Here is an 11,047-nt window from a genome sequence, read left to right on the forward strand (position 1 = left end):
CTTCAGATAGTATCTTCATGTTGCAGACCAACCGGAAATAGATACTTATGTGTGTTCAATCAGTGAGGAGTAAAACAAAACAGTAAAACACTTTAATCTTTCACACACTTGAATTCACACGCTATGTGAATGACGATTCAGCTCCTCTGGTGCCTTCTTGCAAAGTGTGTGCGTGGCAGGTGTCCAGCCTGTTGTGAAGCCACAGAAACAGAAAGTACATGTTTTTAAGTCATGCAGAAAAACAGCAGGAAGTCAACGTCCCTCCTCGAACCTTAATAAGTGACGCCAGAGTCCCATGTGAGCAGCGGATACTTGTCTTCCAGTTCTTACGTCTCTCCATCCCGGCAGCTTCTTCAAACTCTATGGGAGTGAACGAGCGTCCCTGCGCCAGGATGCAGCGCCGTCCTGATGGAGTCATGAGCAGGACAAACAGGTCAGCTCTGGGTGGTACAGCAGGCTGATGTCAGGCTGGAGACCTTCTTTAAAATCATTTTTGTGCAGCTTCCCTCTGAGGTTACCACAGGTCACAGACAGCGGGAACGTGGGACGTGTCTGCTTGTCAGCCTTTTTCATGGGAGAAGCTAAAACAGGAGAACAAACACAGCTGTGATGTGAATAGCTTCAAAGTGAGGGGCTCCATGAATCCCTGTGTGAGGACTTGTCAACGTCCCAGATGGATGAAGACGTTTCTCTTCTCACAGGTTTGGCCTCTCTGTGCTGCTGAAGAGGACGAGCTTGGCTGCTCAGCGTGACTAGCGCCAGCGAGATGCTTTATTTTCTCCTTCTTCTTCTCCTCCTTCCCTGGTGTCGACGTGTCATCACTTCTTGGCAGGTATTCTAAATAGATTAGAACAAGAAATAGAACCACAATCAACGAAGCATCATGTGACCCAGCGCCCGTTTTTTTTCCGTGTTCACAATTTTTCCTCCTGTACGTGAGGACCTTGAACCCCCTTGTCTACACTCCGGTCTCCTGCACTTCAGGTTTAGAGAGGTGAAATCCTAAAGTCCTCTCAGTGAGCCCTCACTCTCACCCTCGCCCACCTTGCGGCTCCCCTGCTCGTGCCCTGACAGGATCAGCAGTGCCAAGAATCACTGAACCAGAAATCATGTGTGGAACCGCACCGCTCCTCAATTCGCTGAGCAGACTCCTCAGGGTGGGACACTGGGCCAATTCTGGATCCTCAAAAAGGCATTTCCAAAACAGCTTGATGCTTTGAGGATTCTCCTCTGCAAACTGATCCAGGAGTTGGTAAATGGCTTCCTTCTTCTCCGCTTCCTCCTGAATACCACTCACTTCCTGCCAACAAACAAATGCAAGCATTTAAAATGAGACACAAGGGTAAATGAAGCTGGTCTTTGTTCCCATGGTTTACAACACACAAAGGTGTCAGGTGGAGGCTGAGGCTTGGCTACAGTGCAGGACCACAGTCTGAACCCTGGCTCTTTGACTGTGTGGAGAGGGTCCACTACATGAGGTTCCTGGGCGTGCAGGTCTCTGATGATCTCTCCTGGTCTGCAAACACCACAGTGGTGGTGAAGAAGGCTCAGCAACGTCTCCACTTCCTGAGGGTGCTCAGGAGAAACTACCTGGAAGAGAGGCTGCTGGTCACCTTCTACAGAGCCGCCATAGAGAGCATCCTAACGTACTGCATCACAGCGTGGTACGCAGGGTGCTCAGCTGCAGACATGAAAGCTCTGCAGAGAGTCATCAACACAGCCCAGAAGATCACTGGCTGCTCTCTGCCTAGCCTGGAGGACATCGCCAACTCCCGCTACCTTAGCAGAGCCGGCAACATCATCAAGGACTCGTCCCACCCAAGTAACTCTCTGTTCGACCTGCTACCGTCAGGCAGACGGTACAGGTCACACAAAACCAGGACAAATAGACTCAGAGATAGCTTCTTCCCGAAAGCTATCTCAGTATTGAACAAAAACAACAACACCAGATAAAACAGTCTACAACTTTCATTGTTACTGACCACATCGTTCATAGTGCAATAAAGAAAAAACTATGTGCAACAACAAACCACTGAAGTTTACATCCGGATAAGTGCTACTTTCTGTCATTACACTCTTTTACTGCTGCTACTTGTGTATATACTATTTATTTATTTTTTAGTGCATGCTTGATTGTTTGTTTGATATATTCTTTTGTACATTGTTTGCACCAAGGGAGTAGCGCTCAAATTTCGTTGTACACTGTACAAGGACAATAAAGGCTATTCTATTCTATTCTATTCTTTGTACAACAGAACTGATGGGTCAACACCCTGTGTGGCTCCACTGGAGAGCACCTGCCTGACATCATCAACTCTTGCTTTGGGCTGAAGGCTCATTTTAACTTTCACTTTTCATTCTCTGGAAACAGAGACGTCTGAACACCAACAAACAGTTACAGACACCAGACCTGATTCTTCTTATCCAAAAGAAAAAGACTGACTTGATATTTGTCCATGCGGATGAGTCTGCGGTCTCGCATCTTCTTCAGTAACAAGTCCGGCCTTTCCACACGAGACAGGTCCGTTTTGTGATGGTGGAGAAAATCCTCAAGGTCATGCAATTCAATGAAGTCGAGCTCCTCCATTTTCCTACCTTAGAAGTTGGTCAACCAGGAGTGAAATAATGTGAAGCAAGGAACCACAGCGACCGCACAGTTCGGTTCGGCCAAACATCCAGGAAACACATATGACTGATGGGTGGGGCTGTTTTTCCACTACAGGTTTTACTGGTCGCAATTTTTTTTAACTTTATTTAGATGTTATATGTTGTATATGCCGACCCAGAAACAATCAAACCACATAAACAGTACAGTTTTGCTCTTGCTCTTTTCCCTCTTCGCACTTTTGCTCAGAGACTGTGTCCTGTCCATTGTACATCGTAAACAGGCGTGTACATATTGTGAGTATCCATCATCGCATGCTCTTCTTCATGTGTGCTTTACTGCCATTGCACCATATGTCACCATCAGACGGAAAATAATTATTAGTGGCCATTGAAGCTGTCTCTGAACAACTCAGAAGAAATGAGTTGAGTGAGCTGACGTGTTTGGAGCTCCCTCTATGCTGAGTCCGTGCGCTATTGTGCACAGCTGATACGATCTCAGCTCAAAAAATGCCTACGCTGCGCAACAAAAATTAATCCTGATTTGAATATCAATTTCCACAATTTCCAGCCTTGTGACATTAGACCAATAAAATGAAGCACTCACTGCGCTGTTCGACCGTGTGTATCCTTCCCTGCTTCAGATCACAGTCCTCCGAGTGACATATACCGTATTTTCCGGACTACAGAGCGCACCGGAATATTATCCGCACCCACCAAATCTAAGAAGGAAAATGGATTTTTTTCATACATGCTGTCTGCGCCACAGAAAATGCATGAGAATCACTTCTAGCGATCCTCTAGTACTAGTTTTGAAAACAGGGTCCAGTGTCGAGACTGACTCATGAAACAATCTTGCCAATGTTCTGAACTCCAGTCATGAACTCCTCACATCTTATTCACATTTAAAGTGTTCAGAAAGCCCCGTTTTCACCCTCCAGTAGATCGTCTCTGTTAGCAGAGCTGCGGACATGCGGGCGAAAACAGCGCAATTTGAGCGCTTTAAAGGTAAATAAAACGCCCGTGATGTCATCGGTTTGATGTGACGAAGCTCAATATTTTTGCCAGCAAAGAGCATGCTCATTAGACTCTAAAAACTCGGGATCCTCCGAGAGACAGGGAGAGCACTCAGCTGAAGCAGCTGTCTTCAACCTCTTTCATGAAAGTTCTCACTCTGGACGGTTTCAAAAGTTTCAGATTCAGGTGGTGGACCGCGAACGCTGCATCTGACACACACAAGACTGCAGCGGATTCGGCCGTGGTTGATTCCGTCTTAAAACGACACCTGAGAAAGGCTGCTCATCTAGCGCGGTGAAATTAATGATTATTTCTCGGGCAATATGCTTCGCGTTCTGAACGTCACGCTCAGACCGGCGAGTGTCGCGAGAGACCGCTCGTTCCTGCAGTTTCACTTTCATGAGCACCAGAAAACTCTCTGTGCTCCGTCAAGTGCTGGTGTTTTAAATATCGTATTGAATTCGTGGCGTTGATGCCTTTTAACGTGCATGTGCTGGAGGATGCATACTTGACATGACAGACTGAAAAAGGCTTCCGCATTAGACACACCGTTGCCAAGCGAGTGGCAAGTCGGGAGGGAGGAGCGGACGCATCACAAACCGCGAGCGGTGCCTCATCAGAACGGCTGCTGTCACATGTGATCGGATTTTGTGACCGGCAATGACAGGCAGTGGTCGGCATTCACAGATCACAACGAGTTCAGCCTTTCATAATTGGTGGCCGATTGAGTGGAATATCCCTGTAAAAATCCATATATTAGCCGCATCGTTTTATAAGCCGCAGGGTTCAGACCGCGAGAAAAAAGTAGCGGCTTATAGTCCGGAAATTACGGTATATAGATTTTTTTTAATTTTACATTTCCCTTCCATTCCTTCCTTAAATCGTAAATCATTTTGTAAAATATTGTTATAAACTATTGCAGCAGTCTGCTTTGGCCCCTGATATAATGTTCACGTTAACGTGTTCAGAAAGAGCTCAGCAAATTCATTGTCTTCCTGGAGATAACATTTCATACACACTGTTGCAATCTTTTTAAACATTTATTTCACATGACATTTGGTTTCATCAAAGGGGTTCTTTAATTATTACACAAAATAAATTTCAGTTTAATTATTCCCAGGTTCTCTTGAGGCCCCACACCTGGAACACACCTGAAACTGACTGGATCAGTCCCATCAAGACCTATCATTGTTTTCCTTTCCCTTGGTGTCACTGTCCAAGTCATCAAATGTGACATCTTGATGATGCTCCTGGCAGGTCTTCACCACCTGCAGCACGGTTGCTAGGCGACGGTCCAACGCTGAAAGGTGCGGTTCGGTGAGAAGGGGTGCGATGGCTGTGAGAGGATCCTGAGCCAGCGACTCCCTCATGACGTCACTCAAGTGGAAAGTGGGATGGGCCAGAAGTTTGAGGCGCAGGAGGGTGGACTGGCGAATCCTGCGGAGTCACTGGTGAGTGAGTCCAGAGTCTTGACAACAGCACAGCCTAAGCTCTGCTTACCTGCAACACTGCTGCAGAGGAGCCAGGATGGACGGCTCATCTCGGGAGTGACGCCCGAATCTAGGACACACATTGACGACGTCTGAGTCGGCTTTTGTGGAGATGAACAAATGAACTTGTCTGGAGATATGCCCGGAAAAGTGACCATGTCGACTTTGAGCCGACCTCATTATGTCTGGAGCTTCAACATTGCTGTCATGGGAGACTTGTGCTCGCAACCCAAGTAACCTTTTGACCCCACCACTTGAGAGTCACAGCTCTTCCTCGCCCTGGATTCTAACTTGGCAGCACTTACGCTCGTCCGTTATCCAGGTGTAGAAGAAAAGTCTCGTTTCCAAAGCTTTCGAAGGTCTCGTAGTGATGTCGATCCATGTTGCCTTGTGAGGACACAGACTCAGAGACGTCAGAGGAGCAGCGGAGAGTGCAGGCCTCCACCCAGAACTGGCTGACAGAACACAGAGAGTGACTTACTCATGAGGAAGTCCAGGATCACCATGTCCATCAGGTCCACGAGCCTGGTACCGCTGTTGTATGGAGGTGTCTGTTTCACCTGGTCGCAGTAGTCAGGGTCTGTCTCCCACCTGAGAGACATCAAAATAAATTACGTGACAACAGACATGACGAACTTGTACCGTGGTCTCAGATGCGCGTGCAAATGACTTTATGAAATCAAATTCAGAAACAAATGGAAAAATGAGAAGCATTTTTACACCTGCAAAGGGTGCCAAAACTCACGTGGCTATCTTTGAGCGGCTGTACGAGCGTTTCCATGGAGACCTCCAGGATCTTCGTGGTGCGATCTTGGTGTCGGGCAACATCACGGCCACGGAGACCTCCAGCGCGTGGGGCCGACCGCAGACCGGGTGCTCGGTGGAGCAGTAGTAGTCACAGGAGCCGTAGAAGCAAACGTTCCCCGCTAGATGGCGGCAGAGCGCAGTCTTGCTTTACTTGGTGCGGCTGAGGCTGGAAGTGATCGATGAGACAAACCCGGAGAAGAGAAGAAGGTTTTCGCGAGTGTGCGGTCCGTGGTGATCTCTCTGACGTCAGCGGTGACGTTGATGAGTCGTCCGATGACAGGAGGGATCCTATTGAAGCCTAGCACCCTGACAGAGCAGCAAACTTGAGCCACATGTGTCAGGAGGCGTCAGTCAGTGTGGTGGCTGGAGCTACCTGTCCAGGTGGAAGGCAGAGATCTCTGCGTTGTGTCGCTCGAAGTCAGAGAAGTAGAAGAGGTTGGAATCCGTCTCAGTTTCTCGGGTTTGTCTGCCCATCAGAAACACCATCATCATCAGCTGGGGCAACACGCTCCGCCCTCGTGTGGGATCGTGTTCTCACTTCATGGGTTTGAGAAGAGCTCGGCCACGGTTGGGGAAGGAAAGGATGAGCTTGAGCTGTGTGCCGCCGGACATCTGCACTGGAGACGCAAGAGACAGCAGGTGTGACAGGCTGATGCTCACCGCCTCACTCGCTCCTCACCTGCTCCGATGATCCTCTCTGTCGCCAAGTGGTGCGACAGCTGGGCGATGTTGGCGTCACTTCGGTCGTACAGCCGCCAACGGTTGATGTTGAGGTGGAAGCGCAGCCAGGGCGGGTGTGTGTTCACGTCCGAGGTCCAGTCCAGCTTGTAATAGCCCTGCTCCTCACTCTCGCTGTCCCTTCACACCAACAACAGGCTGGGTTTAGACCCACTGAGCTAGACCACCTTCTCTCATGTCATCACAACACCGTCGGTGGACCTCAAGGTCACAGCTGCAGAAGGTCTGCTCCGGGTCCAGACCTGCAGCTGCTGGTCTGGGACCAGGATTCTGAAGCTCCGCCTTGGAATTTTAAGAGCTGACTAGAGTGTTTTGGGCTCGGTGCATAGGACAGTTTACCAGCTGGGGACTGACGCAGAGCGGAGCCAGATTTACCTGTGGACCTGCATTCTTTCATCTGTGGTTCGTGAGTGCAGGAACCAAGCTGCTGGAGTGATTTGACCTGAGGTTTTCTCGGCTCTCCCTCACCCATCAAACGAGTCGGCCATGTTGCACCAGCTCCTCGCACCCCAGGAGTGTCCCACTGGATTCACACTTCCCTTGGTTACGTGACGGTGGTTACCAGTTTGGTCCGACCCAAGTCTCACGCGCTTGCTCCCTTCGATCACTTCTCCTGCTCATCCGTGGTGTCAAGATGGTCAGATGGTCTCCCATGATGCCACGTGTTAAAGAGCGAAGAGAGGAGGTCGAAAGTGCTGCAGAGGGAGTGAACATGCTGTCGCTGCTGGCTCCGAGGTCCAGCCACACTCATCAGTTTCACCTGTGTGCTCATGGGTGAAGCTTCTTCACCAGCAGCCAGGAAGAGAGCTGAGCCAGAGGACTGCAGCAGGGCAGAGGAGATGAGACGTGCGGTGAGGGAACTTTCTTGTGCTGCCGCTGGAGACACGGTGGGAGCGTGTCACTGAGCACCTCACCGCCTCGTCACAGAGGCTGTCCTCTCATTGGCTCCACAGCACAGTGAAGGTCTGATGCTGTGCCTCATTTCCTCAATTGAAAAACCAACAAATTTTTTCCCTAACAGAGATGAAATAACAGCTGATTTGTACTCACTCCTCGCTCTTGTCCTCCTCCTCACTGGAGTCTTCTTCCTCACTGTCATCCTCTTCCTCACTGTCATCCTCTTCCTCACTGTCATCCTCTTCCTCACTGGAGTCCTCCTCCTCAGACTTCAGCCTCATCAGCCAATCGTCTTCCTGCAGCTCGGGCAGTGGCAGGTTGTAAAGTGGGTGCTGAAAAAGCGCCTCCAGCTTGGAGCCACCTTTCGCGACTGCGCCGACTTCCTCAGCACTCATCAGCTTCCTGGCTTCCGCAGCGCTGTCATGCCGCCGGTCTTCCTCCTGAGCCGGGAACCTGGGTCCCCCGAGAGAGTCCTCACAGCGGCGGTCTGCCGGCTCTTTAGGTGACCACTGTCGAGGACAGTCTTTGGCGGAGGAGGGGAGCGAGGGAGGTGCGCAGGGGACACACGCCGTCTGCAGGACAGACAGACAGAAGAGGGCCAGAAGCAGGTGGAGGAGGAGGGACACGAAGGCCAGGCTCAGATATACGGAGCGTGTCGAGGGTCCCCGGGTCTTCATCGTGCTGCAGAAGTGACAGAAGACTTGATGTCTCAAATTCCAGAGAAGCTCAGAAACGGAGACAAGGCTCAGCTTTGCTTGGGCAGAAACAACAGAAGGTGATTCAAGAAAGCTCGCACGTCGTGAGCTGGTCTTGCTCTTCCTCAGGAGACTCACTTCCACATATCTGTTCCATGATGGATTTCTCTATTTCCTTTCACTGTTCGTGCACAGCTGGCACCCCCAGTGTGTCACATGATCTCTGACTGACACTGAGCAGAAGCTCCATGTCTGGAGTGAGTGCTGGAGCCCTACAGCGCTGCCGCCCTCTCCTGCCTGACTCTTGAGAGGGTTTTCTATCTCGAATCGACTCGGGTTAGACCGGAGTCCAGCACTTCACTAACAACTTCATTAGCACACTGTCAGTTAATCGTTGACATCAAAGTGGCAGGCACTGAAAAAGTTGTGTGATGTAAGAAATCAATTGGTTATGGATTGTTCCTCGCGAGGAGCCGCTGGCTGAAGGAGCTACTTACGTCCTCGGAGGTGTCCAGCGCCGCAGCTGAGCAGGCAGCACTTCTGCGGCACCATTGTTTGCTCGGGCGCCATCCAAACACAGGCTGTGTTGACCTGTGTCTCTGTGACCCAGGAGCAAACACAGCCTGGCTGCCTGGGCCTCTCACCACAACACCACAGCGCCAAACCACGTTTGTTAGTTCAATATTCTGCTCTGAAGTGCACCAGACGGAAGTGCTTTGTGGCTTGGAGTTTTCAGGTATTGACCCTTATCCCTTCCTCACAGAGAATGATGGGAGTCCACAGGTCAACTAAAGTCCAGACTCAGAACAAAATGGGGATCATAAATTTCTTGTCATCAGTCAATTACAAATCTAATTTTTTTTAATCCATTTTGACATTTTTGGTGACTTTTCTAGGGTTTTAAAAGGTGTAGAAGTCATGTTTGCCATTTCCAAAGGACCCTGAGGCAGGCCAATCCTTGGTTCTTTAAAGAGTCTCCCCAGTAGGTCTCATAGGTCTATTGTGATCATGCTTGCACAAACAAATAAGAAATTCTCTGAATAATGATCCTTCAGATGGCTCGCTGCATATTCCGCCACTGCAGACTTTGTTTCCAAAGTCCAAAATCCTTTTTCAATGTCTGAGTGCACTTGCTCAGACCAACACCCCAGAGCTCTTTTCTGCCTTTGACCAGGATTATTGTGCTCTAGATGATCACCAAAGCTTTAGTGTTTGACATGAGTCTGTTGACTAGTCTGTAGACTTGTTACCAACAATACTGCAGTTTGTAATTTTGTAATTGTCTGATGACAAAAAATAGATGATCCCCATTTTCTCAAACAGACCTGTTTCATTCTTTGAGTGACACACCACTCTGAACACTTCGCATATATGGCTACATGTTGGTGTAGGTTTGGTTTTGTGCACTTTTTTCATAGTGTGGACTTTAGTTAAGGAGACCTGTGAGTCAAGGTGAAGCTGACCTGGGAAATGTTGGCTGCAGCGGAGGGCCGCGTGCTGATGATGGAGGAGGTTCGGTCGCACGTCTGGATGAGCAGGAGCTGGATCCATCTGAGACAGTGGCAGAGTTGGAGCTTGAAAACATCATCAATCCAGCGTGATCCACCTCTATGCCAACACAATGTGCTCTTCTGTTCCTTTAACCCTGTGTGTGTGTGTGAAGCGTGACACAGCGCCGCTGCTGCTGTCTGAACCAATCACCGCGTGTGAGGGCCTACCACTGCTCAGCCTGCCGTGCAGCCTCCTCAGGGTGGGGCACTGCTCCAGGAGGGGCTGCTGGAATACACATCTCCAGAACAGCTTGATGTTCTCAGGCGTCTCCTTCACAAACCACTCCAGAAGCTCGTACATGGCCTTGTTCCTGCGTGCTTCTTTCCGTGTGCGCCTCACTTCCTGCCCACATGTAAAGGAGGCCAAATCGTTGGCTCTCCGTTCACCCATCAACGGCACCGTAAATAAGCCACGCCCTGCCAAACCAGCCTTCCACCTACCTCATATTTGTGCTGCGGGATGAGCTCGCAGTCGCGCAACTTGCCCAGGAACAAGTCAGAGTTCTCCACACGAGATAGCTCTGTTTGATTCCCGCGGAAAAAACGCAGCAGTTTCCTGGAATCCACCAAATTGAGCCACTCCATTGCTCATTGACACGAGTGCACAACCCTCAAGAAACCCAGCATTTAAATAGGAAAGAAGCTCATTTGAATATAAGCGAGGGGTGAGGCCCGCTGTTAGTTCAAGTGTCACCATTGAGTGAAGAAGAATTTGAGGGCAATTAAATCATTAGATGACCTTATGCAAGCGCTCACCTTTAATTAGAGCGAGAGATTAAAGCTGCTATTGAATGCTCACATGGCGCCATAATTACAGTAATAATAATAGTAATAGTGTCATTACTGAAGGAGGGTTACACGGAAGATATTTCCTGCTTCCGTGAAGCAAGTGAGCGAAACAAAGGTGTCCGAGTGTGGGGTGGTTGAGCACTGGCTCACTGCTCCTCTGAAGGCCTCAGAAATGATGCAGCTTGTTAGCTCTCCACTAATGAGTGAGTGGCTCCAAGGCGACGTGTATAACGTGTGAAGCCACGTGTCCCAGAGGGTCGGCCGTGAGCCCCGTGGGGAGAGCGTGGCGTGTGGAACACACGCTTCTGCGTCTGATCTGCGGAACAGCCGCGGCACTTTGTCCTCAAACGGCCTCAAACGTTCAGAGTTTTGACGCAACGTTCCCCTCGCAGCTGAATGTAGGTTGCTTGGAAACAACCCAGGATTTATCTCCTAACTGGAGCCAGTGCACGGCTGCTGC

The 11,047-nt window shown here is 49.7% G+C and overlaps 2 protein-coding genes across 3 annotated transcripts; both read right to left on the reverse strand.

Moving 5' to 3' along the window:
- Window positions 1-80: 80 nt before the first annotated feature.
- Window positions 81-2,667, reverse strand: LOC128751297 (nuclear body protein SP140-like). Of its 2 annotated transcripts, XM_053852243.1 has the most exons (6): window positions 2,444-2,667; window positions 1,126-1,300; window positions 700-837; window positions 477-581; window positions 272-405; window positions 81-188 (listed from the first exon to the last, which is right to left on the reverse strand). In XM_053852243.1, exons 1-6 carry the CDS (start codon window positions 2,585-2,587, stop codon window positions 138-140), a joined length of 747 nt encoding a protein of 248 aa, XP_053708218.1. In that variant the 5' UTR covers window positions 2,588-2,667; the 3' UTR covers window positions 81-137. The 2 variants fall into 2 exon arrangements, 1 of the variants encoding a protein (XP_053708218.1); XR_008413239.1 differs by lacking the exon at window positions 1,126-1,300 and having other exon boundaries at window positions 477-837.
- A 2,075-nt stretch (window positions 2,668-4,742) lies between these two features.
- Window positions 4,743-10,383, reverse strand: fam20cl (family with sequence similarity 20 member C, like). Its single transcript, XM_053852317.1, has 13 exons — window positions 10,240-10,383; window positions 9,967-10,141; window positions 7,786-8,307; window positions 7,582-7,601; window positions 6,598-6,766; window positions 6,457-6,535; window positions 6,292-6,384; window positions 6,109-6,224; window positions 5,857-6,037; window positions 5,593-5,702; window positions 5,417-5,498; window positions 5,122-5,181; window positions 4,743-5,058 (listed from the first exon to the last, which is right to left on the reverse strand). The coding sequence occupies exons 1-13, from the start codon at window positions 10,381-10,383 to the stop codon at window positions 4,797-4,799; spliced, it is 2,013 nt and encodes a 670-aa protein (XP_053708292.1). The 3' UTR covers window positions 4,743-4,796.
- Between the last annotated feature and the right edge of the window lie 664 nt (window positions 10,384-11,047).

The sequence above is a fragment of the Synchiropus splendidus genome, chromosome 19 (genome assembly GCF_027744825.2).
Source record: "Synchiropus splendidus isolate RoL2022-P1 chromosome 19, RoL_Sspl_1.0, whole genome shotgun sequence".
Taxonomy (NCBI): domain Eukaryota; kingdom Metazoa; phylum Chordata; class Actinopteri; order Syngnathiformes; family Callionymidae; genus Synchiropus; species Synchiropus splendidus.